The 25688-nt window shown below is 38.8% G+C and overlaps 1 protein-coding gene across 1 annotated transcript; it reads right to left on the bottom strand.

Moving 5' to 3' along the window:
• Nucleotides 1–1755: 1755 nt before the first annotated feature.
• On the bottom strand, nt 1756–24609 carry LOC122652090 (ACT domain-containing protein ACR12-like). Its single transcript, XM_043845760.1, has 10 exons — nt 24452–24609; nt 23829–23889; nt 20025–20147; nt 19217–19311; nt 7677–7761; nt 7532–7591; nt 2917–2972; nt 2657–2762; nt 2486–2554; nt 1756–1874 (listed from the first exon to the last, which is right to left on the bottom strand). Exons 1-10 carry the CDS (start codon nt 24607–24609, stop codon nt 1812–1814), a joined length of 876 nt encoding a protein of 291 aa, XP_043701695.1. The 3' UTR covers nt 1756–1811.
• Nucleotides 24610–25688: the final 1079 nt, after the last annotated feature.

The raw sequence follows: 25688 nt of genomic DNA, 5'->3' as shown, positions 1-25688 counted from the left end.
CCGGATGATGTTATTGAGAACATGCTTGACAACAAGTTCACTACTATGCAAGGTGGTCGAGGTTATTACTCTTTCCTTGTCAAATGGAAGAATCGACTTGACAGTGATAGTACCTAGATTCATGTCGATGACTTCAAGCGCATTGATCTAGACCTCTACGAGAGCTACATGTCTTTCATCCATTCGTCGGAGATGAATGATTTTAAGAGGGGGGAATTGATGCACATTGGCTGACCAAAACCGGCCCAGGTGTTAGGATTCTTCCCTACACGTAGGGGTACCCCTACACCAATATAAATTGTGGGCTAGGTGGTTAGTCTTTTATTTAGGTGAAATTTTAATCCTAATTAGGATTCCTAATTTAGTTTTGAATCCTAGTAAGAAATCCTAGTTCTACTTTGAGTCCTAGTTTAAGTTTGATTTTTAATTTCTATGTTCAGCCATTGTGGTTATAAAAATAGTTGTAATTGCTCAATTGAGCCCACAATTGACTAAATAAAAGTTTTGCTTAAAGCATTGTTAAATCCTGAGATAAGATAGGTGAGAAGCCTAGGGTGAGATACTCATCCTATTCCCCATCCCCCATTTTATCGGTTCTGCAAGAAGCTTCTATTTTCTGCCTAGCCGATCTCTTGAAGACTCAATCTTATTGCTGGAATCTCTGCTGGTTCAAGAGGATTAACAACAGACTTGAAGACTAGCTTCAGCCAATCAATCATTGTTTGAAGAAGACAGTCCATTACATTGTTCGAAGTCTGGTTTTCCACCATTGAAGCTCGATCTCTGATTTCTTCAAGTTCTTGTTGTTGCAACTTCTGAATTCCACAAGTAATTGAATATTGTTTGGAGCACAACCTGCAAGCATTATCTTATCTTCTCATTCCAAATCTGATCTCTGATTGGTGACTGGTTTATTTGAAACCCTAAGTTTCTATTTTCATTCTTTTACCTTCTAATGTGATTTAACATAACTCTCCATCAGACTATCAGAATCAGCCCTAATTTGGAGGGCTATCACACAATTTTGAGACATACACTTGATCCAGGTTTCACCCCCATCCTTTGGATATTTTTTTGAATTATAAAATTCCTTTAATTTTCTGCTTTCAAACCCTATTTTGGTCCGCGAATTTAGTTTGCTTGTTGCCTAGGAATTTTTATCGTTGGAGTTAACTAATTCTTAATTGGCTCAACATTACATTAACACATGTTAGTACACCCAAACACACATCATACCATGGTTTTTATATCCAAAACAAAACAATATATAAACGAACCTTCTAGGTCCAATATAAGCTAACCATAACTATATTGCCCATTTGGATTCAGTACCAATGGACGAGTATGGAGTGACCATAAAATAGAAGACACATCTTATCTTGTTGATTATGGGTTGACTAGAAAATAGCCGACTCATCTTATGTTCATGATCACACAAAGGGCAAGCACAATTTTTCTCAGCAAATGGAGACTCGAACAAAACTGAGCAAATTGTCTTGAAGAATCAGTTGTTGAATTGTCTTAGACTCATCTTATACTCTTAAACCAGTAGATTTCAACAGCAGTAAATCTAGCCCATTATATACAGATCGATGATAAACAATAACTTCAATTCTGTCACAATATTTTCCAGTAGAAATTTATAAATCCTGTAACTAACCCAAGGTGAATCTTTCCCCCCCCCCCCCCCCCGCCCTTTTTATTTTTTCCGTTCATCTTGCAAGAACACCTCAACATACGATAGCTCAACATTAAGTTTAAACTGAAGATGGCAACACCTGATGTCCAGCCATGAGTTCCTTATGTAAGCATCAGTAACTATCTTCATCTGTTTCTGGCCTTCGAAGGTAGTAACGCAAACAGTTTATCAAGACCTACATGTTCACAAAAAACCGTAAGGGGTAAAAAGGTGATTGTGTGAGAGATGGAAAATTCCGCGGTTCAATCAATGGAAAATCTCAAGTTAATTCCCACTCAATAGAAATCACTATCCAAAGAAATACCGAGTTGCTCAAGTCCTTCCACAATTGGCTTTACTGGCTGTTAGTACTTGCCCAATTTTAATTTTGATAGGCTTGTTTGAATCTTAAAACATTTAAAAATCCTAGTATTGGCAAGTATCATAGCAATATGGCACATAGCAGTAACAAAATCTTGAGTTTGATTAAGTATATATATATATATATATATATATATATATATGTATATATATATATATAAGATTCAGGGACTTCAGCACTGAATTCAAGAATTTTAACATTTTTTACTGGAAACACCACTCAAAAAATCCAGTACTCTTAAATGATTCTTGTCTCAAACTTATTTTCATTCCTAGTTTATGTATGACAGGTTTTTTCTTCCGTTTTACCCAAAATAATTCAGGATTCCAAGCTTATGCTGGCTAAAGAGTTCTGATTTAGTTGTCAAGCTACTGAGGTCACATTTATACAATGAAGTGGAGGGGACCAAAGTTCGGATGATATACCTGAGACAAGGAACTGTTTAAGGCTGCCCCTCTGTAGCTGACATAAAATTTATCTTTGGCAACCAATCCCTGTAACATTATAGATGAGAGGGAGGGATATAATAAAATGCAAATAATAAAAAATGATGATGATTAATAAAAGAAGAGATGGAGGAATAATTTTGGACATACTTCTGTGTCAATCTCTGCTGATTCCACATTGATATTGATATCAGCCATGATCTTGATGATTTCTACTAACAGGCCTGGTCGATCTGCTGTTTCTATATAAAGCAAACTGAGAAAAGTGCACAAGATTATATATACTTCATCTATTCCCATATAAGATAGTAAAGTACTCCAAATGTACCCATACAAAATTGTTCAGCAAACTCAGTTGACTAAATCTTATCATATCATCACTTTGACCATATTCTTGAGAAGTTACAAACCTTCTCTTAGGTCCATCATCCTTAACATACATATGGGTTGCAATATCAACAATAAGCTGCCAATGAGAAAACAAATGTCAAGACCCAGTTGTTGCAGAGATAACTCAGAAATACAAGTTACTTTGCAAAACATGTATCAACTATTGACTAATTTCCACTTCCCCAAGTCAATTGAACCATGAATTACTTTCAGCAAACTAGATATTTTCCATCCCAAGCACAAATTCCATTAACATAATATGCCTGATGCTATCTTAACAGCTTCCAGGTTCATTAATAACTATTTTGGGGCAGATCATCCTTTAATGAGAAAGAATTGAGATTCGCAATTTAACCAGAAAAAAACCACACATGCTCAGGGACACTGGATGCATTTCAAACAAGCCAAGTGGCACTAACATGCACTGGCATAGAAGAGGAGATTTCAGTCAAAATAGAGGACAGTCTTCATTATTTAAATGCTTTAATGGGTCAACATTTTCCCAGTATTACAAGATTCAAGTCTTCTCCTTGCTGCTTCAGTTGCCAGCCAACTCAGAAGCACCATCAATGGAATTTGCAAGCCCTTTCTTTCATAGTCTTATTGTAAGTCTCAATTAAAACAGCTAAAATTTCATATACTTAATTCAGTTGAATAAGTAGATTCACTCAGGTTGTTCTTAATTGTAGGCCAACAGTAAATACACATCTAAAGGGGGAGCTAATTTAGATTCCTACCAAGTTATGGCCTAAGATATGCTATTGTAACAGATCTACAAAATTTTGTTAGCATGTTGATCCTCTAATACTAGGGCTTCCCAACTGGGTAACCTTCCAAAGAAAAGCAATTAGCTTTCAAACAACAAAAAAGATGCTCCAATAACATCAGGTTGCCCTCCAACTGAAAATTTATTTAGCTGGTTGAACACTACTACACAATGGGCTAAGCCACCTTGATGAACCATTTTTATCCTATTCATCATCAATTCCTTATTGGAGTTTTAAAAATTTTACTTTTAGATTTTTCTTTTAAATAATATCCAGATGAGGTCTGCATACATGAGATATGTGGAAAGGATGCCCTCTTTTGTTGAGAGCTACTCTGCATTCTTCAAATGGGTTGGAAACTCTCATGGTCCATGCAATTCAAAGTGGTTTTGTTTCAGTTAACCACTGAACATCGGCTGTTATTCTTTCCCCCCTATTTCAAACCACAAGGCTTCACATACACAAGACACTAGGAACTAAGCCATATATCAGTAAATAAAACAATGGAGAAATTCTAAGGACCCATATATTTCATACTGGTTTTCTTCGTTGAATCACTAAATTGTTTCTTTGCTATTGTACTGGACAAGAATTTGCTCACAGGGAGATGTTGATCAGTAACTACCATTTTAAATATGCACAATATAAGTCTTTACAACCTCAGTTTCAAAATACCCTACTCAAATCATGAAACAGCTGACCTACATGTTATGCCTAAGGGTTCAAAAGTCAACAGATTTCCTAATACCTCCAAAAATTTTTCAGCTCCACATGCTCTAGCTACAGCAACATATACCATTTCCTTAACACATTCACCATTTATCAGTATGAACCATAGTTGTCAAGGCACCTAGGCGAACCAAGGCGAGTGAGGGGATCAGAAACCAAGGCGACAAGGCGTCGCCTAGGGGACCAAGGCAACACCAGAATTTAAGGCGTGACAAAGGCACCTGGACGTCTAGGCGACGCCTTGACAACTATGGTATTAACTAATTATTATATCCCAAATATCACTTAGTCATATGAGTACAGAATTTGGGCAAATAAGCAAGTTGTCCCATTGTGATACTTGATATACTGATATCTAGGGGTGGCAATTTTCAACACTACCCACAACCTGACAGGAACACGACTTACAGAGTTCAGGTTGATGGAAATTTGACACAACCATAGTCAGACAATTTGAGAATAATTCAACAAAAACTTAGACAGATTCCAAATAGGTTTGAAAATTTCAAAAAAAAAGAATTCGTGATTTTTTGAGAGATCATGAATAATTGCTTATAATTCAGTCCAGATCGAAAATTTTGGACTCCAAAACTTCAGTCTGTTGGTGAGAAGTACTGAATCACTACGAGCACTGTTGCCTTGACTCTGTTAGGGGCACAGTAGTTTGATTGCAGCGCATTAGCACAACGGAGCTCTACAATCAGCCCTGAATCACTACCCTACTAAGTGAGATTTACTGATTATGTTGTGTGAGAGGTATTGGATGACAAAGTGAGTACTGGATCAGTCCCCTACTTAAGTAAGGGCATATTTGTCATCGTAAGAATTTTATAATTGTTAAGTTATGTAACCCGACTCTGGGTATTTCCTCTGTTATTTTGTTTCTTTATTTCTCTTCTTAGCTATCATAGTCGGCTATGAAGGGTATTCTTGTAATTCTGTCCTTATTAATGAAATCTATATAGAGAGGCTGAGGAGAGACTAAACTCACTCAAGCCATTCACTCAATTTCTGTCTTGCTACCATGGTATCAGAGCAGGACCCTAAAACCCTATTCTGATCCAAGGCCGAAAACCCACCTCCTTCCCTCCATCGTTTCCCTTCTTCCCTCTTCTCTGCGATCTTCTTTCTCCTCTTCTACTTGGTTCTTTCCCTTTATACCTTAGGGCAGCACGATTGAGGTGATCTTATGATCTAGTGCTGCCCTTCAAATCACCTCATCTTCTTCATGACATAAAACTCCATTTATGCCCGACAGTTGCTGCATTTCTCCTTGCGGTTTTGAAGTTTTTCCAAGTTTTGAAGATTCAACCTTGATACCTGCTGCAGGATGATCTTCCCTTGATTGGAGCTTCCCTTGCAACACTAATCAGCAACTATCAACCTTTCCCATCCCTTCCTTGCAGATCCTAACCTCTAATCGACATTTTTTTAAGTTCTTTGTTCCAAAACTGCCTCCAATCAATTTCTGGGTTTGGACTGCTGGGCTGCCTTTTGGTGCTTCTTTCTTTGGAGCTATTTACTACCCTTTCAAGCTTCCCTCGACTTCAGTTTCTGCCCTCAGTTGTTCACTCTTTTAAGGCATCTCACATCTCAGCAGTCGAGTTCAGCCTACAAAGGTGCTCACCAGGTGTTTGATGAATTGCCTATTCTAGTTCTCCTTCTCCGATTGGTGTGAAATTTTGTGGACTTCTTCCATCATTATTGAACAATACTCGATCAAGTTTTTCAGCCTCTCATTGGAGATTTCTTGGGGTTATTGCTGTTCCTTCTTTTCAGCAATTACTTTCTTGTGTTGGAGCATTTCTATGACTCATCATGACAGGCTCGGATGCCTCTTCCCCAGCAGCCTGAACCTTTTACCATTTGCTCCAAGCAATGGCCCCTTATACCTAAACTGATTTATATGACATAAATTCTATATAATTCAGTGTGACCCATTGGCCTAAAGTAATCATAATATTAACATGATATGTTATAGTGGGTTGAAATGCACGACCTGATAATAAATGGGTTGGTTAAGGGTTGGGATACTTTTACATGATTAAGAAATGGGTCGGGTTAGGGTTGAGGCAACTTTGACACGAATAATCATGACTATACACAACCATTGCCACCCCCACCGATACCCAAGTGTGACACCTTAATTTCTTTTTCTTTGAGTTTTTCTTCTTCGTCTTCTTCTTTGTGTGGTTGAACGTAACATCTTTATTCCGACTAATATTTTTATTTTATTCCGACTAATATTTTTATTAGAAAATAAAGTAAAATTTCTGCATAATGGATTAACCAAGACCCCATATCCTATTTTTCAGATTTCTATAAAAGGAACAAAGGATTAGACTGGCAAGGTGCATAATCTGGTAAAATCTATCATGCTCCCTTATGCATGACATTTGAAGACCTAGACATCTTATCTTAGTAAACAGAAGCGAGAGGAATTTACATGCTGCCCACTTACATTGGCATCTTACACACCAAGCCGATAGCGAGTAGCGAAATGGAATATTTAATGAGAAGGGGGCCGCCATATTTAATGAATCAGGGGAAAGAGGAGAGAGACTGTGAGAGGGAAGTATACACTGATAGCATGTACTTCCTTTTTCCTAAACAAACATAGCAGCATCTAATTTAAAAGCTACTGCATCTATATATTGCAATAGTGATATATTAATTTAGAAATATGTATTCAATTTTCTCGTATTTTTTCTGAAATAACAATCAATATTGTCGAAGATTTCACAACAAATCTTTCCACAAGTCCAAGAAAATTGCAGCACATCATTCTGAACATTCCAACATGCTTTTTATTTTTAAGTGGCTAATGTTTCCACCAAAATCAATCATCTTAACCTTAAGAATGCCATAAAAGGAGCAATGTATTTCAAAACCAACACACAGACTATAAACATACACCCTAACCTGCAGGTAGGTGAAGTTCTTCCTACACTAAACATCCTCAAAATGACTGCTGGCCATACAAGTCCAGCTATATACATGAGAAACCTAGCAGTTGAATGCCAGAGACAGCAAAACATCATATGGAATATAGAAACAAATAACATCATATGGACTACATGGGAGGGCCAAACAAGCTGATAAAAGATGAAAAGTAAGATGTGTTACTAAACGTCACGACCTTCTTCTCTGGTGCTTTAATTCCAAAAGTTGCACCCATTGCAAGCCGCTCACTAGATTCCTATCAAAAAAACAAAAACATGAATGAAGAAAAATATGGAGATATGCAAAGACTAAGAAAGTTAGCAGGCCAAATTCAAATGTACCGGATGATACTTCAAAAGGTTGTTAATGATGGTAAGCCTAATTCTCTCTAGCATATCAGGATCGTCAACTTTGCGGCCAGTTCCCCTAGCAAGTTAATCAGAACAGTATATTGAGATACACTAATGAGTAACAACTTCAGAAATAGCATGCTACCAGCAACATCTTCAAACAATTACAGTCATCCTATAATTCACCAACAAAAACCATCCATTTAAAAAGGAATATGGGGAAAGCAGCCGACGTATTAAATTGCCACATCCAATAAATGACAAGAAGGCATGAGAAAGAAGCATTTATCATATGGAAAAACTTTTATATATATATATATAGGGCATAATTGTCACGGCATCTAGGCGAACCAAGGCGGTGGAGAGGGTTCAAATTCAAGGTGACACCATTTAGGCGAGCAAGGCATCCAAGGCGCCCACCTAGGCGACCAGGTCGATCAAGGCGCCTGGACACCTTGACAACTATGATATAGGGTGCATCTTATGGTAACCAAAGTGGTGAAAGAAGATGTTGTAACCTTTTTTTATTGTCCTTTGTCTTATTCCCAAAAGTTCTTTTTAAGTCGGGTAAAAAGGGTTTTCAAAATCATTTGAAAGTGACTTACTATTGTGTCATTTTCAAGAGCTGTTATTGTCTTGCACGCTTTTTGAATACACAAATGAAATGGGTTACCTCAACCCCTTTGACATCTTGCCCTCAGTCATAAACTATGAGACATGTATGTCTCACTGTGCAAATGAGATGAGGTTTTTCAGTCTTACGGTAATCAGTCCCTAACCATGGTTGCTGCTGGGATATAGTGAAACAAGATGTCTATGCTGCTATGGTTGATTTTTTTTTTTTTCGGGAGGGTCCCTTCATATAAGCTTTACTTCCTCTCACCTGATCCTCGTACCAAAAAAGCCAAGTCCAGAATTCATGTCAGATTTCAGACCTATTAGCTTATGCAACTTCTCCTGTAAAATCATAACTAAGATCATGTCGTCAAGATTGATAGTGATTCTTTCTGATTTGTTAGCGGAGGAACAAGAAGCCTTTCTGCAAGGTAGATACATTCAAGACAACATCGCCCTCATTCAGGAAGTGGTGCAAGATTTAAACAAGAAAACCAGAGGAGGGAATGTAATTATGAAACTGGACATGGCTAAGGCCTACGACCGGATCAAATGGAATTTCTTGCGCGATGTCCTCACCAAATTCGGTTTTAGCTCTGCTGGGAACAGCTTGGTAAATAAAACACTGGAAAATTGCTGGTTTTCGGTGGTGTTGGACTCAGGTCTGAAGGGGTACTTCAAGTCAACAAGAGGGCTTCGACAAGGAGACCCGCTATCTCCTTCTTTGAGGAAGTGCTGAATAGAGGTCTTCGTAATCTCTTTGCGGCGGGGCATGCATCATATTTCCACCTCCCACAAGGATATCCTGGTGTTTCCCACAGTCTCTTTGTTGATGACACCAACATCTTCTCTAAGGGTGTCCAATCCTCCCTCAAGCAAATAATGGGCTTTATAAACAGGTATGAATTTTATTTTGGTCAATTGGTAAATTTGGGAATGCCTATTTATACCGGTAGATCGAAAATCAACTTTTTTGATGATATGTTAGCTAAGCTTAGATCAAAGGTGGCAGGTTGGAAGGGTAGATTGCTTAATTCTGGTGGAAGATTGATCTTGCTTAAACATGTTCTTGCCTCAATGGCTCAATGCCTATATACATGCTTTCTAGTTTGGATGTCCCTAAAACTGTTATGAGGAGATTTTACACCATCCGTTCCAATTTTTTATGGGGCTCTTCTGATCATGGGAACAAGCATCATTAGGTGTGCTTTGAAAAAGTGTGCAGACCGGTTGGTAAAGGCGGTCTGGGCATCCACTCTCTTGAAGATATTAACTTAGCTATAAGGCTAAAGGGATTATGGTGCATGCTCTCTAAAAAGTCTTTATGGGCAAGTTTTTTTAAAACCAAATTCTTAAAGGGTGAGCACATTATTTTTTCTAATGGTAGGAATATTGATTCGAAAACTTGGAAGAAAGTGTTGGATCTCAAAGAAGTTATCCTATCTAAATCCAGATGGCTAGTTGATAAAGATGAAATCTTATTTTGGCTAGATGATTGGCTGGGTGTAGGCCCTCTAATAGACTTTGTGGATGGTGCTATGCACATTAATCCATATTCTCTGTTCAAAGAAGTTTTGCACACAGATTAATGTAGTCCTAGGTAGATGATAAATCCACTAGGAGCCAATAACCAGAACCTCCCTAAAACAGCTGGTTGATTGGGATTTGGGGCAAATTTAAGGAAATTAGGTCAAAACTAGGGTTAGGTTTATGAATATGGAGATGAGTCTTATATGGTATTAATAGGCAGGTTTAAGGGAAGCTAACAATGTAGGTTTGAATGATGTTTAACTGAAAATTTGAATTTCAGAAAATTAGGGTTAGGGTTTCGGGTTTCGAGGAAACAGAAAATAGGTGAAGTTAGGGTTTAGGATGGGAAGTTGGACTAGAGCTTCTGGCCGAGTGGTATAGGCAGTAGAGGGGTAGTTTGGCTGGAATATGAACAGGTTCTGATGGTAGGATATGGTTGAATAGGATTTTAGGGTTTTGGGGATTTTGGGCCTCTTTGGTATCACTTTTCATTTTCATTTTCTGACACAAACGTTTTTACAAGTGTTTGGTACAATTTATGGACCCCATTTCTATTTACAAAACGTCAAAATAATAGAAAACACCCCCAAAATGATAATGGACTCTTATGGATTATGGCCAAAAATCTTTTTTTAGTCATTTTTTCAAGATTTTAATGAGCATGCTCATAAGGCCCCAAAGTCAAGGGTTGAAGCGTCATTTCATCCTTTAATTAGAAAAACAAGTCTCAACCCACCTCCTTCTTCTTCTTCTTCTTCCTACTGCAACCCCACTGGCCTCCTCCTCCTCCTCCTGTTGCTGCAACCCTACCGGCATTCTCTGCTTGCATGGACTTCTTACCCTCTCTCTCTATCTCTCTCCCTCTTCCCTTCTTTTCATATTTATTTCCAATTGGTTCTTTCTTTAACTGGCCACTAAACTTTGGAAAATTCTAAATCGAATTCTCCTTTTAATCCTCTCAATTGATTCCATAACCGCTTGGAGTCCAGATTGGTTCTTTCATTCCTCTTTTTCAATTTGTAGGTTTGGAATGCGTGTTGTAGCTTTGTTTGGTCGTTGATTTACTATTGGCGATTTTGATTCTCAAGCTTATATATGAAAGAGGAAAAAGACAAGTAATTAATGGTGGCTTAATTTGGGGAACAGGAAAAGAGAATTTGCTTTAAGGAGTCTCTTCATTAAATAGCTTTTGTTACCTTTTCTACGTAGTTCATACTGAATCGTTTCAAAAGAATTAGAGACAAGATCGAGAGAGAAGAAGGTTTATTCAACGATGGGATCAAAGGGTGGAGTAAAGATATCAGGTATGCAGAAGCAGGTGTTGGCATTATACAGAGGGTTTTTTAGAGTAGCTCATACCAAATCCCCTGAAGAGCGCAATCGCATCAAATCGACCATCTCTGGTGAGTTCCGCTAGAATGCCAAAATCGTGGATCGCAAGAAATGGAAAAATGGAGAGGAAGAAGATGGGAGGGAGAGGGTTCGATGACTGGTTGTAGAGGGAGAGTAAGGCTCGGCTGGGTTTCGATTCAAGAAGAAAAGAAAAGAAAAAAAAAAAAGAGAAGAAGAAGATGGAGAAGAAAAATCAGGTAAAGAAACGATAAGGATAAAGAGGGTTTCTGATTGGGGAGGAAGATGGGTGAAGAGATGCCCTCTTCACCCACCACAACTACAAATGGGCTTTGGGCCCTTTTTTACAAAATTATTACAAAAATCATTTGCACCAAACTTATTTTTCATTCTACAACCTATTGTGTTTAGCAGTTACCAAACAGTTTTTCATTTTTGATCAAAATGGCTTTTAGTAATGATTTTTTTTAAATAGGCCAAAATGAAAATGAAAAGTGATACCAAAGAGGCCCTTAGTAGAGATGAAGGGGATTAGGGTTTTGATGGGAGGAATGGGGCAGTAACTTGGATCGAGTATAGGGGTGATGGAGGAGAGGCTGTAATGTAGTCCTAGGTAGGAGTAATCCCACTAGGAACCAGGGTAATAGGATCTCTTAACAAGGCTGGCCGATTGGGACAGCCTAGGCTAATTAGGGCAGAATTAGGGTTATGGTTAGGGTTTCGACTTAGGGTTTTATTTGGTAATGATGTTCAGAATTTTATGAGTCTAATGGTATAAGTTGGATCAAATTTGGTTGAGGTTGGAATTCTAGGGTTTTGGGTAGGATGCCTTATGAAAATGGACTATTTGTAAGATCTAGGGTTTAGGGGCAGATTTTAGGAAAGAGGTTTATAGGGTATTAATGGGCAGGTCTAGGGGGTTATTTTGGTATAAAGAAGTTAGGGTTTGGATGAGTTACAAAATTCTGAAATTTAGGGCAGAATTGGATTTAGGGTTTTAGGGTTCTAATGGATCTATGGATTAATGGAAGGGGTGATAATAGGAGTAGATGGGGATTAGGTTAGAGGATTAGAAGAAGAAGGTTAACTGCTGAATTAATAAACTACTTACTTGAAAGATTAAATCTTCAATGGTAGCAGCTTTGAAGAACTAGAAGAAGGATCTCCCGATCTACAAGATGCAAGGAGTCGATCGGAGTCCACCAATCCCTTCACCTTGATATTACCCACAAGGTAGCCTTGATATTACTCACAAGGTTCACTCAACATAGCAGAGCAGCAGCTATGGCAGCAAACAAAAGCTTTTCATTAATCAAATTCGTATTCAATGCTGGCCTCCCTTACAAACTTATATAGAAGACTCGAAAATAGACTTAGACACTAAAAAGGAATGGCCTAACCTTATCCCTAACCTATTAGCCAACTTAACCTGACAAGGAAACTCAAATAGACTCAAAATAGAGTCCTAATGACTTAAAACAACTTAAACTACTTATAATAAAGAAGATTCCCTAGTAGCCAATAGGATATAAGAACCTCTTAGCCAATAGGATCACTTCACTTAAATTAGACCAATTGAACCAATTGGATGCAACCAATTTAAACCGGTTCAATTAAAAACACAAAATAAAAACTAAGTATTGGACTAATCCCGTATGCAACCTATATACCCCTATTTCAGGCCCACTAAAGTGGCCTAATACATAGAAAACCCTTGGGAACAAAGGCCCAACATATATATATCCCAACCCTACACTTATTCCCAATGAAATAAGCCCTATTTGATGATGCATCTACTTCAACTCTCCCCAACTTGAAAAAATTCGTCCTCGAATTTTGTAGTGATGAGGGGGAATCAACATGTGATCAGCAGCTTTGACCATCCCCAAACAGAATTTCGGTGAAACGGGAACATTGGGGATAAAGTCTTCAATGCGTGGAGCGTTCTCTTCAAAGAACCATAGTGGCATAACAAACTCTATATGCTCGACCTCTTCAAGAACAACATCTTGGATGTCGATGATTTCTTGTGGAGTGTTGTCAATCACCACTTCATCTTCCATGTCCTCAGCCTTGTCTACTTTGCCCTCTTCAGTAGTTTCTTCTACCATTGTGTGTTGGACCTCCACATCAATTTGATGGCCGAGCTTCTTAACCCTGATCTCAACTACTGGTGCAGCTTGGTCTACTTGAATTTCTTTAGCTATAGGTTCTTGAATCTCTTCAACACAAACCGCTTTAGTAGAATCTTTTGTTGGTGCATCTGCCATAGGTGAAACTTCAAACACAGTCGATGTCACTTGCATTTGAGTTGACATGTTCGGTAGTCCTTGTGGCTGTACAGTCGATGTAGTCACCTTTGGTTGTAATCCTTTTAGAGTAAACAAATGGTATAGACGCTGTCGATTAAGTAGGACACACAAGTTGTTTTCCGGTTCAATCCAACCTTGTCGCTCGTCCAACCAATTGCAACCTACTGCAATCAAGCTCCTTGGAGATGGTACCGGCTTACACTAAGCACCATCATGATATGAAGAACACCCAAATTCAACACAGACTTTACCTGTAGGCTCGATGCAAATCTCTCCTGATTGGGACAACATATCCACCACGGATTGTGAAATAATGTTGTTACGTCTTCTCTCATCAACAACTAAGATGGTTGTGCTCCCATTGGGTAGACGAACTTGGGTCTTGAAAACGAAGGGAGGTGGGTCTTTCAAGGCTTGGTTGGAGCTTCCCTCCACCATAGCTTTGATACCAATTTAATGTAGTCCTAGGTAGGAGTAATCCCACTAGGAACCAGGGTAATAGGATCTCTTAACAAGGCTGGCCGATTGGGACAGCTTAGGCTAATTAGGGCAGAATTAAGGTTATGGTTAGGGTTTCGACTTAGGGTTTTATTTGGTAATGATGTGCAGAATTTTATAAGTCTAATGGTATAAGTTGGATCAAATTTGGTTGAGGTTGGAATTCTAGGGTTTTGGGTAGGATGCCTTATGAAAATGGACTATTTGTAAGATCTAGGGTTTAGGGGCAGATTTTAGGAAAGAGGTTTATAGGGTATTAATGGGCAGGTCTAGGGGGTTATTTTGGTATAAAGAAGTTAGGGTTTGGATGAGTTACAAAATTCTGCAATTTAGGGCAGAATTGGATTTAGGGTTTTAGGGTTCTACTGGATCTATGGATTAATGGAAGGGGTGATAATAGGAATAGATGGAGCTTAGGTTAGAGGATTAGAAGAAGAAGGTTAAATGTTGAATTAATAAACTACTTACTTGAAAGATTAAATCTTCAATGGTAGCAGCTTTGAAGAACTAGAAGAAGGACCTCCCGATCTACAAAATGCAAGGAGTCGATCGGAGTCCACCAATCCCTTCACCTTGATATTACCCACAAGGTAGCCTTGATATTACTCACAAGGTTCACTCAACAGAAAGCGAAAGCAAACTATGGCAACAAACAAAAGCTTTTCATTAATCAAATTCGTATTCAATGCTGGCCTCCCTTACAAACTTATATAGAAGACTCGAAAATAGACTTAGACACTAAAAAGGAATGGCCTAACCTTATCCCTAACCTATTAGGCAACTTAAACTGACTAGGAAACTCAAATAGACTCAAAATAGAGTCCTAATGACTTAAAACAACTTAAACTACTTAAAATAAAGAAGATTCCCTAGTAGCCAATAGGATATAAGAACCTCTTAGCCAATAGGATCACTTCACTTAAATTAGACCAAGTGAACCAATTGGATGCAACCAATTTAAACCGGTTCAATTAAAAACACAAAATAAAAACTAAGTATTGGGCTAATCCCGTATGCAACTTATATACCCCTATTTCAGGCCCACTAAAGTGGCCTAATACATAGAAAACCCTTGGGAACAAAGGCCCAACATATATATATCCCAACCCTACACTTATTCCCAATGAAATAAGCCCTATTTGATGATGAATCTGCATCAGGCTGTGCTTGAAGATTAAATGGATTTTGATGGTGGAATAAGGCTGGACAGTTTCTAGACAACCTAGGGTTTAATGGGGATCGATTGGGATGATCTAGACATACGTTTTGGATGGTAAGAAGAAGGGGATGACTGAAAATAATAAACAACTTACTGGTGTTGCAGGTTCTTCAATGGCAGCTTAAAGATGAGCTTGAGCAGGACAACCCGATCTTGACAAACGCAAGGAGTTGATCGGAGTCCACCAATCCCTTCCACCTTGATATGACTCACAAGGCCTCTTTGATATTACCCACAAGGAACACTCTCAAAGAGCAAGCAACAGCATAAAAAAATGATCTTTTTAAGTCCGAAAATTCTGTGGGAAGTCTCCCACGTTTTATTATAAATAATAAGCTTAAAGCCTAATCCCCAATACAAATCTGATTCTGTATCCCTTCAGAAATCGTGGAGAGGTAGGAATAAGCAACTTAAAACGAATTAAAACACCTAAACTAAGAAGATTTCTATGTAACCAATAGGAACATTTCACTTAAATTGGACCAGTGGTTCAACCGGTTCAATTTAAAACACTAAAACATAAAAAATAATCTAAGTATTGGGTTAATCCCGTATGCAACCTATGTACCCCTAGTTTAGGCCCATTAAAGTGGCCTATTACATAGAAAACCCTTGGGATCAAAGGCCCAATATATATATATATCCCAACCCTAGACTTAATTCTAAAGAAATAAGCCCATTTCGATGATGAATCTACATCACAGATGGTTCTTGGGATCCCTCTTTTTCAAACCTTACTGATAATGAGGATGTTCCAGAGACCATTTGATGCAGATTCATCAACCAAATGGGCCTATTTGATTTGGAATAAGTCTAGGGTTGGGTTATATACATGTTGGGCCTTTGATTCCATGGGTTTTCTATGTAATAGGCTACCTTTATGGACCTAAAATATGGGTAATAAAGTTACAAACGAGATTAGTTGGCAGATTTCTTTTTATTTGGTTAGCGGTCATATGATCACTTAAGTGATCAAGTGACTTGGTTAAGTGGTCATGTGATTATTTAATTGTTATTTAAGTTGGGCTGGATAAGGACTCTATAAGTCCAACCATGTTTTGAGTCTATTTCCTTTGTTATTTCACTTTCCTAGTCAGTCTAAGTTACCTAATAGGTTAAGGATTGGGTTGGGCCTTTCCTTTTTAGTGTAGGAGTCCATTTATGAGTCTTTTATATAAGATTATAAGGTTATAAGGGGGGCAAACGTTGAACACAAATTTTGATTAATGAAAAGCTTTTTGCTGCTCTTCTTCTCCATTGAAGATTTTTGTCTTGAGTTTGATCAAGACTGGTGGGATTGGTGTTTGATCCAATCGACACCTTGCAGTGTGAAGCCTGGGTGGATCGTTTGAATGAATCGGTGTTTGATCGATTGACACCTTATGGTGTGACGCCCGGGTGGTTCGAATTGGTTATTTGTTTTCTCCATTGTTGTTACGTCCATGTTCTACATTCAAATTCTGATTTCAAGAGTGATTCTACATCATCAAGCACTGTTCAAGTCCACAACATCACCCCAAGTCTGATCCAATCTATTCTTCATCCGCAAGTAAGTCTAGAACTGAAAACCTGCAACTATTCTTCTTCCCTTCTAGAAGGTCACATGCAAGGTGACTTTCGTGAGAATTCTACTCAGCCAAATCTAACCGTTAGAACCTGCTAAAATTTTGATCAAATCTTCCTCAAACCCTAAGAGAAACTCAATCCAAATTTCATTACCATCCACCAAGCCGATTGTCTGAAATTACACTTTTACCCCCTCTCTCCTATCTCTACTAGGAAACCTCCATAACTCTATATTTAACCATCTGATTTAGCTGTAACTTTCATCATATATTCCCCTCCACCCTACCCACACTCAACCTAAATATTAAGCACATTCAACCACCTGATTTCCTATTATTATAAACCCTAGATTCTATCATCTTCCACCTTTCAAAACCCAAAACCCTAAACCTAACTTGCTGCCAATTCATTCTAGCACACATTCCTCCATCAAAACTTAACGTAACCTTCACTGATAGACTCCCCCACACCTGCATAGGATAACCAACACCTCAAACCCTAACCCTGCCCCAATCGGACTACCCATAGTACTGGCTCCTAGTTGTTCTCCTACCAATCTAAGACTACATTACTTTCTCTCACATTTTGGAACCCTAGTTCATAGCGCACAGAGACCGAGAGAGAGAGAGAGAGACTGAGAGACAAAAAGGGTACTGAGAGAGAGGAGAGCGTAAAGGAATCCTCAGGTACTTGTAGGTTGCGTCAAAATCCAAGCGAAGATCTCTCCAGTTGCAAGTTTCTCTAGCGAGAAGATGGTCGTTTCAAAGGTGAGAAGGTGAAGTCGCTCCTGGGTCTATTGGGATTTTTCCCTTTTTTTCCTCACTTAACTCGATATACTGTGCCGTAGTTGTTCCACGGAACAACAAAACAGGTCAGAATTGTTTTGCAAAAGCTGTTCTCAGCACCCATTAAGCTCTGGTTCTTTTTTTAAGACCAAGAAAACAAACCAACATGCCAAACGGAATACACCTGTTTTTCCGTTCTCAGATAACGCAAAAATAGAAAAACACGTTCCATAGAACGTTACCAAACGTAATCCTAGTATTGACTGCCTAAGTCAAGATGGACATTAATTGGTTTATACCTATCTTTGACCTTGAAGTCCTTTGGCAACCTCGATGGTCCTTACTTTGAATCACTTGGCAAGGTTTAAGAACTTATTGAAATATATGTCCAAGTGATGAGGTTTAAAATGAGAAGACCATTGATAACACTGCTGAAAGATCACACGGCCGACCGAATGTGTATCGGGCAGACGACCGGTATACTATGAATCGGTCGACCAGGACATGATCCGCTGGTTACTGAGCACCCGTCTACAGACGAACGTTGATCGCCGACCGGTACATCAATCAGTGAAAGCCGAGAGGTGTTCTTCGCAGTCTACAACGCAACGGTAGATCGGATTTGAACTAGCAGTCGACCGAAGTTCAGAATAAATCCATTTGAAATTAAAACGGCTAGTTTTTTTTTTTTTTTTTTTTACTATTGGAGTCGGCTCTATAAATAGTGGAAGGGCTTGAGTTTCAAACTAACGAAATAGGCTTATTTTGTGGAAACTTTGCCGAATCAAAAGCTGAAAATCCAACTGCCTATTGTACTAAAACGTCCATATCATCTTGAGCACAAGAACAAAGAGGCTGAGAAAAGAAAGAGCTTGAACTTGCAAATCAATCCAGACGATTGAACATGAGCATCTGAGCAAGAGGAGATCAATATACGTGCTACATCTTACATATCCAAATGTAAAGAGGTAATTTGTGTTTGGCCTACGTGCCATTGGTTTCACCTTTTAGTGAATGTGGTGGTGAAGGGTATTGAGGCCATGAACCTTGGCTGAGTGTTTCTCCTACTCTGCAAGGAGAGTGCATTTGAGTGTTTTTCCTACTCTACTAGGAAAGAGTACATGTGCCGCTCCACGCCCTCTTAAACGGAGATTGTTGATATGTGGTATTGAAGCCTAGATCTGTGTGTGGTGTTTCTCCTACCCTCCAAGGAGAATGGGAATTCCAGGCCGGCAAGAGTTTTGGCAATGGGCATAGGACAGTATTGAGGCGGTGCCAAACCATTATAAATCTTGTGTACATTGTCTCTGTCTCTCTTTCCCTTCAATCTTATTTATTCATTCGTGTTTACTAACAATTGATTGAAGTTTTGAGAAACCAATTGGAAAGATAGTACAGGAAAATTTTTATTTGGGCTAAGATTCTGCATTAACCCAATTCATCCCCTCTTTGATCGCCTACACAGTCCTACAATGAGATTCTGATAAACATTGGTGTTAGATCTGCATGATGCAAATCAAAGCAATACCGTTACAGCATGAGGTTTGAAGCAAATAGCATCCATCTCTAATCTTTTACATGCTCCATGAATTCTTACCGTGACATGACAGACTACCACATCATAAAGAAAGTAAAAAAAATAAAAATAAAACTTACAATAGTGTGATGAAGAATTTTGTTTGTTTAACTGGTCCCTCAGTTGAAACAGTTCCCTTTGCCACATCCAAGCCCAAATCTTTAAGGGCCTTCATCTATCACAAAGTAAACCAAGATACATAGTTGTCACGGTGATACACATCACAACTCAAAAACTGCTTATCCATACAAAAACCAAATAAAACCAACATTAGATAAGAGCAATTAAGCATCAATGCCTTGATGATGGCAATATCTTCAGTACATAATAGATACCATTGGTGACTTGGAGTGTGCAGTGTGTGACTGCAAGCACGGTCACCCATATAACCATTTTTAACATCTAATATCCAAAACCAACCATTATCTACGGTTTTAGATGCATCCTTGATGGAAATTGGATGATAGGGAAGTCTATGCCAAACAAAGAGAATGGAGATGGGGAGGCCCATAACATCTGAGACAGTTAAATAATTCTTTATTTCAGGTAAATTTTACCTTCCAAGGGAGAAGAGAAAAGGGAATTTCTTATTGTTTTTGTCCTTCTCCCCAAATTTTGTATGATAGTAAGTAATCAAAAATTGGACAATATCTGGTAATATACAGAATAAATGACAAAAGCAGCGCACCGAGAGTATTTCAATGATTGACAGTGTCCAAAAGGCAGAAATCGGACATCTATGCAGCAACCTTTTTAAAACTTTGCATGCATAAAAAAGAGTAACATTGAAAAAGTAGATCATATAATGGGAAAATTTTCTTGCTTGTTATTTACAAGCAGTGTAAAGTTTCATCAAGTGATATGGCAGAGTCAGTAAAGTAACTTCACCGTGTCAATAAGAGCTCCAAGACGATCTCCAAAACTAAGTTGTACAATTGTTGCATCAGAATCTGAATCTTGATCAATCAAAACCACTGGTATAGGAACAGTATCAGCATCCTGCTCTGACTTCTGCAAATGAAATAACTTGTCAAAGTATTTGGAATTGATCTATCAATAGTAAGACATGCTTGCAGATTGGAAAAGCTATGGATAGCAACCACATGGAAAAGACAGCAAGCACTCAGTATAACTTGCGCTACTTATGTATGCACATAAGAAAATCTGATTCCACAGTCCATCCAGATAAGCTTATCTTAATGGTCCACCAATCCTGGACCCCGTGGAGGGGCAGGGGCTGCATAGGTTAAAAGATACTGTTGGATAGGTAGTTCCCCCTTGGATTAGACTCATTTCGAATTTGTGGTCCCATGGAGGGGCAGGGGCTGCATGGTCCACCAACCTTATTGCTCACTATGTATTGAAATTTCAACCTTGTATACTCAACACTTGAACCAAATTTGCCAAAGTTGAACCTTCAACTCATTTCTAGATAAATATATTTCCAGCTGGACTAATGTACTAGCTGAAAACTTGGCAGATACATGGTGATGTGGACAACAACCGCACAACATTTGAGCACCAACTAAGCTGCCATGTGGAAGATATTTGGGACATCAAGATAAGCTATCTTGACAGCCATTAAGTAATACCACTGACTAATCATGGTGGAAGTTTTGTGAGGAATGGCAGTAGTCCTGAACGAAAAAATAATCAGATACAATCAAACAACTTACATATGCCAGCCTACTTTACATACAACAAACAGCGACGGCAAAAATAAATGTGATGCAATTAAGTCATCATTGGAAGGAATCATCCAGTCAATATAAGAGGCTATATATTTCATCCTAGAAATGGAGAGATCAAATGTGTTTCAACCAATCCATATCTATTCACGGCATTTGAATCTTAAAACCATAGCAGTTATTGAATCAAACTTCAGAACCACATAAATCTGGGTCTTATTTGGAACTGGGAAGAGCAGGGCAGAGCCAATCCACATTTATGATCCAATTGAATTTCTCATGGGATATGGATCTGCAATACTAGATAGTTGGGCCAGGATTTGTACCTGTATGGATCCAATTTGGATCTGACCCATTTCAAGCCCCAAGAACAAATCTGACTTCTTGCTTATAATATTTATGAAAGATAACTCTGACTTTTCAATGTACATCACCATTTAACCATTATGTCTATGTTCATGCACCATTAATTCCCAGATCCCCATATTCCTGCATGTTTTAATTATTCACAGGTACACGAGTGGCTGGCTTTTCTCACAAAGCTAAGTTTAGGTCCAATTAGAACCTGAGATGTGATTCAATTCCCCAAATCTCAATCAGATTAGAATTCAGCTATGGTTCCACCTTTACATTTCTGAGCAAAGGACAAGTTGATAATACCTGATTATTAGGGCATCATACTGTGGAATATATGGAACCATAATGAGGTGATCTAAAAAAATGGAGCAGAGTCCTTAATGGCAATCAACAGATCCAATCAATGGTTAAAACATCCGTAACACAATATGCTCCACTTCAGTATACCAACCTTCCCATTTTTCCAGTCAACAAGATGGGGACATCCTTATGACTCTGTCTGAATACGACTACAGGTAGGGCTGCAAAACTCAGGTCTGGTTCAGCATGTACAGCTTATACTATACACGGGGTCATTCAGGAGTCTGTGTCACAGGTATAAATCAAAGTGAAATGCCTTGATTACAAAGAAGCAGAAGAGCTTGCTCCTATCTTGGAACTTCAACTGGCAAGAAAGCTAAAAAGCATTAAAGAATGGAGGAAGAATACAATGCTTTGGTTCAGGACTATAAAAATTGCAGTTGGACAATGAAACATTCTCTTCTTGATATGCTTCTGTAGATCAGTAAACAAACCTGCTCTTCTCTACACAGGTCAACGGACAAAGAAGCCCTTCTTTTGGCTCAGTAAGAAGTAGATAAATTAGACACATGACATGGTCAAATAATCCCCGTCAACTTTGCAGAGGAAGATATGAAATCATGTATTGGATCCCTGAACTTAACTGCTCATGTCCAGAACTCTATCCCGCAAACCTGTACTCCGCAATGTTTACCAAGGGGCTGGGAGGGCCCATCCAATAAAACCTGCCCTGTGAAGCAAAATGTATAAATAACTACTAAATAGGGCACAATTTCCTGTTTTTGTTTTAACTTCACTTTACTATTGGGTTGAGTTTGGCAGCAAGTATTATACTTCTGCTGCCATTATGTATGGAGTCAATGGACCCATCCATACAACATTATACAGGCCTTCATTGCTAATCTGCAGCTACCATATGCAACTTTTTTTTTTTTCTTGCTTGTCCGTTTTCCATCCACTTTTTATTTCCCATTAATCCTAGAATAACTACATTGGTGCTTTTGTGCTCCAAGACCCAAGCCTACATAAAGGTGTATAGCAAATGCATTAGGATTCTAGCCAGCATTCGAAAACCTTTAGCCAAAATCTTTAGAATGGATACCAAAAATTAGAAAAACAAGTTATGCAATGGGACTAGGATTCAAGAGTTTAGAATCGGTTGCCGCTAATTCTGACCAATTCCGTTCTGGATCAGTCAAAATCAGGTTTAATCGGTAAAGGGAACCCTAAAATCGGGCATAAGTTGTCATCGAATTGGCTTCCGTACCGTTCTGGATTGGCTAGAATAAGGATCAGCCAGTCCGATCCCGATTCCTCAAACCCTGAATGGGAACCAATTAGTAGAGACAAGGCTGAGCTAAGTGGAGCAATAGCTTAACACTATAATTGAGAAGATGCATCCTGAAGAAGGAGCCAGTAACAGAACATGGGGAAAGACGAATAAAAATTGAAGTTACCCAACTTATAGTTGAGGACGAGAAAAATTGAAACAAGATGCTCATAGAGGAAGAAAAATGAAAGACTAGGAATATAAGGGCCTAAGGCCTCAATCCTACTACAATCAAGAATGGCTCTAGTGATCCCAACCAATAGATACGTGACGCAAAAGCAAGATGCAACTTGCAATTATGAAAATTGAGGACTTTGTGATGGAGGGCCGGTTAGGGGATAAGACGAAACCTGAGATGGGTCTCAGTGTTGTAGGGGAGGAGAGGAAAATCGCATGGGGGGGGGGAGAAACTCACATACCTCACAGCCATGCAGACTCTCAAACACAATTAACTCAAATCATCTTTTCAATCTATTCAACGATGGGGAATTACACCATATATAAAGAGAAATAAAAGACTTCTAAAAATAAAGACACTCTCTAACTAGGAAACTTATTCAAATGAGGAAACTAAGAACAATTGGGAAACCAAATACCCTATGTACCTAGCTTCTAAAATAAACATAATAAAATAAACTAAAAGACATTATTTCCCCAAATAACATAAGTTCCTCAAATCCTACTAGATCCAAAAACTCAAACTGAACCCGGTTGATCTCCATCTAGATACTCAAATGGACTTGGGTCAGTCAAAGGTAGTGCACCTGTATCACTTTGCAACCCAATTGTACATTCCATATTTTTCAAACTGGTGCAAAGTTCTGGGTTTTCACATTTTCAACAGCATCTGATATAGTAAGTACAACAATTGGAGAACTTACTGCTAGAAATGTTAAAGTAATTGTTTGAAGAGATGGCTTCCAAATAACCACTTCTGTTCCTTTCCTACTCATTGAATAAGTAAAATAGAAAAATAAAGCTAAGAAAATTTTGTTAGGAAGCAAAGGAATCACTCACCGAAGAGGGAAATCCCACTGCACCCGTAGAGTTAATAGAAGCTTGCAGTTGCAGAATGTTCCTACGAGGCCATTATACCCATCTTCAGAAATAAGAACACCATGTCTTTGTTTAAATGAAATGAAGAGAAACCTTAACTTTAAATATGTAGTAGTGGTACGGTATATCCCCCACACCCCCTACCCACCGAAAAAAAAAAATCATTAACGGTACCGAAGACTGCCCAAAATTGGATTACAGTGGTGGGAAATGAAAGCACACAATATCACAAGCTTCGAGATACAGGAACCGATATTCCATTTGCAACACCACAATAAGGGAAAACGGTGGGCACCCCGTGTCTCTCTCTCTCCCCGCCCCATGTGAAAGGACCACCCAGCACCTCCCATCCCACCCCGCCCATTGGGCAAGGTCGCCCGCTTCGCTGGACCGGGCGGCGTGCCCAACCCTCTCCCCCACAATTAATCAGGGAATTCGACTAATATAACCAGCCAAAACCATAACCAAGGAGAACCAGCAAATCATAAAAATCACACGGAAGTGGACAAGATAACAAGCACAGAAAAGTGAAGAGTGATCACAGAATCGGACGATTTAGAGCAGAAATTAAAGATCGTTCTTACTTTCTCCTTGGGAAACTGATTGCAGATTCAACAGATCCATAACAAATTGCAGGAACCCTACAGACATCCAACGGTGATATTTGAGAACTAAAGCTACAATCCGAAGCTTTACATCGACGAAGAGTTGAGGACGAGAAGAAAGCGCTCGCGACTGCCATAGCGTGACAGTGATTTTCTCGTGTCTCACAAAATTGTTTTTAGTCAGACTGCAAATCTGCAAGTTGGGAGGCTCCCTACTTATAATCGAAAATTTGGCGTTATTTTGGCGGACCCACATCAGTATTTCACACCTCGGATCGCAATTCTTGGAGGTCTGTTAGCCCCGTTTGTTTAGATTAGAGGGGACTTTGGTGGAGTGGGAGGATTGGGGTCAAAAATTTTTGGCATCTCAAAATCCACCCTCATTTTGCTTGGTTAGTTTGAGATGGTGAACTTACAAAGGGTGATGGGATAACAGTAATTGTTTTATCTGCTGATGTGGCACTTCAAAATCTCACTATTTTGTTATCCGAAATCCCACCAATAAGCTTATGCAATGTTGTTTTCAAGGTCATCCCGAAGTTGATTACTGACTGTTTCCATGGTGTTTTGCATGAAATTATTGCTCCAATCCAATCAGTCTTCATCCCTGATAGATTGATTTCTAACAACATCTTGGTTGCTCATGAGATACTTCACTACATCAACAAGCACAAAAAGGGGAAGGATGTGTATTTTGCGTTCAAGTTACTATGCGTAAAGCATACGATAGATTCGAGTGGTGCTTCATTGAAGGTATGTTGCTGAACTTGGGTTTTAGACAGGAGTGGGTAGTCAAAGTTATGGCTTACATTCGATCGGTATCATATAATCTGCTTCTTAATGGGTGTATCAATGGATCTATCATACCTACTCGTGGGATTCGGCAAAGAGGTCCTATTTCCCCAACCATTTTTATTCTCTGCTCACAAGCTCTCACAGCAGTTATCAAGAGGGCAGAAGATTAAGGGAATATCCATGGAGTAAGGGTGCGACGTAGAAGCCCCCCAGTTACCCATCTACTTTTTGCCAATGATTGTCTCCTTTTTTCTAGGGTAAAGTTGGATGATATAACAGCCCTTAAGCAGTGTCTTGACTTGTATTGTAAGGCAACAGGTCAAGACATCAACCTTCAAAAATCCAATCTCACTTTCAGCCCAAATACACATGTCAGTTTCAAGAGATGGTTATCTTGGGTTTTGAAAGTGCCATATGGTGA

This window comes from Telopea speciosissima, chromosome 2 (assembly GCF_018873765.1).
Source record: "Telopea speciosissima isolate NSW1024214 ecotype Mountain lineage chromosome 2, Tspe_v1, whole genome shotgun sequence".
NCBI lineage: Eukaryota > Viridiplantae > Streptophyta > Magnoliopsida > Proteales > Proteaceae > Telopea > Telopea speciosissima.
Note: the sequence above shows the minus strand (reverse complement) of the source record. Positions and strands in the feature narration are given on the sequence as shown.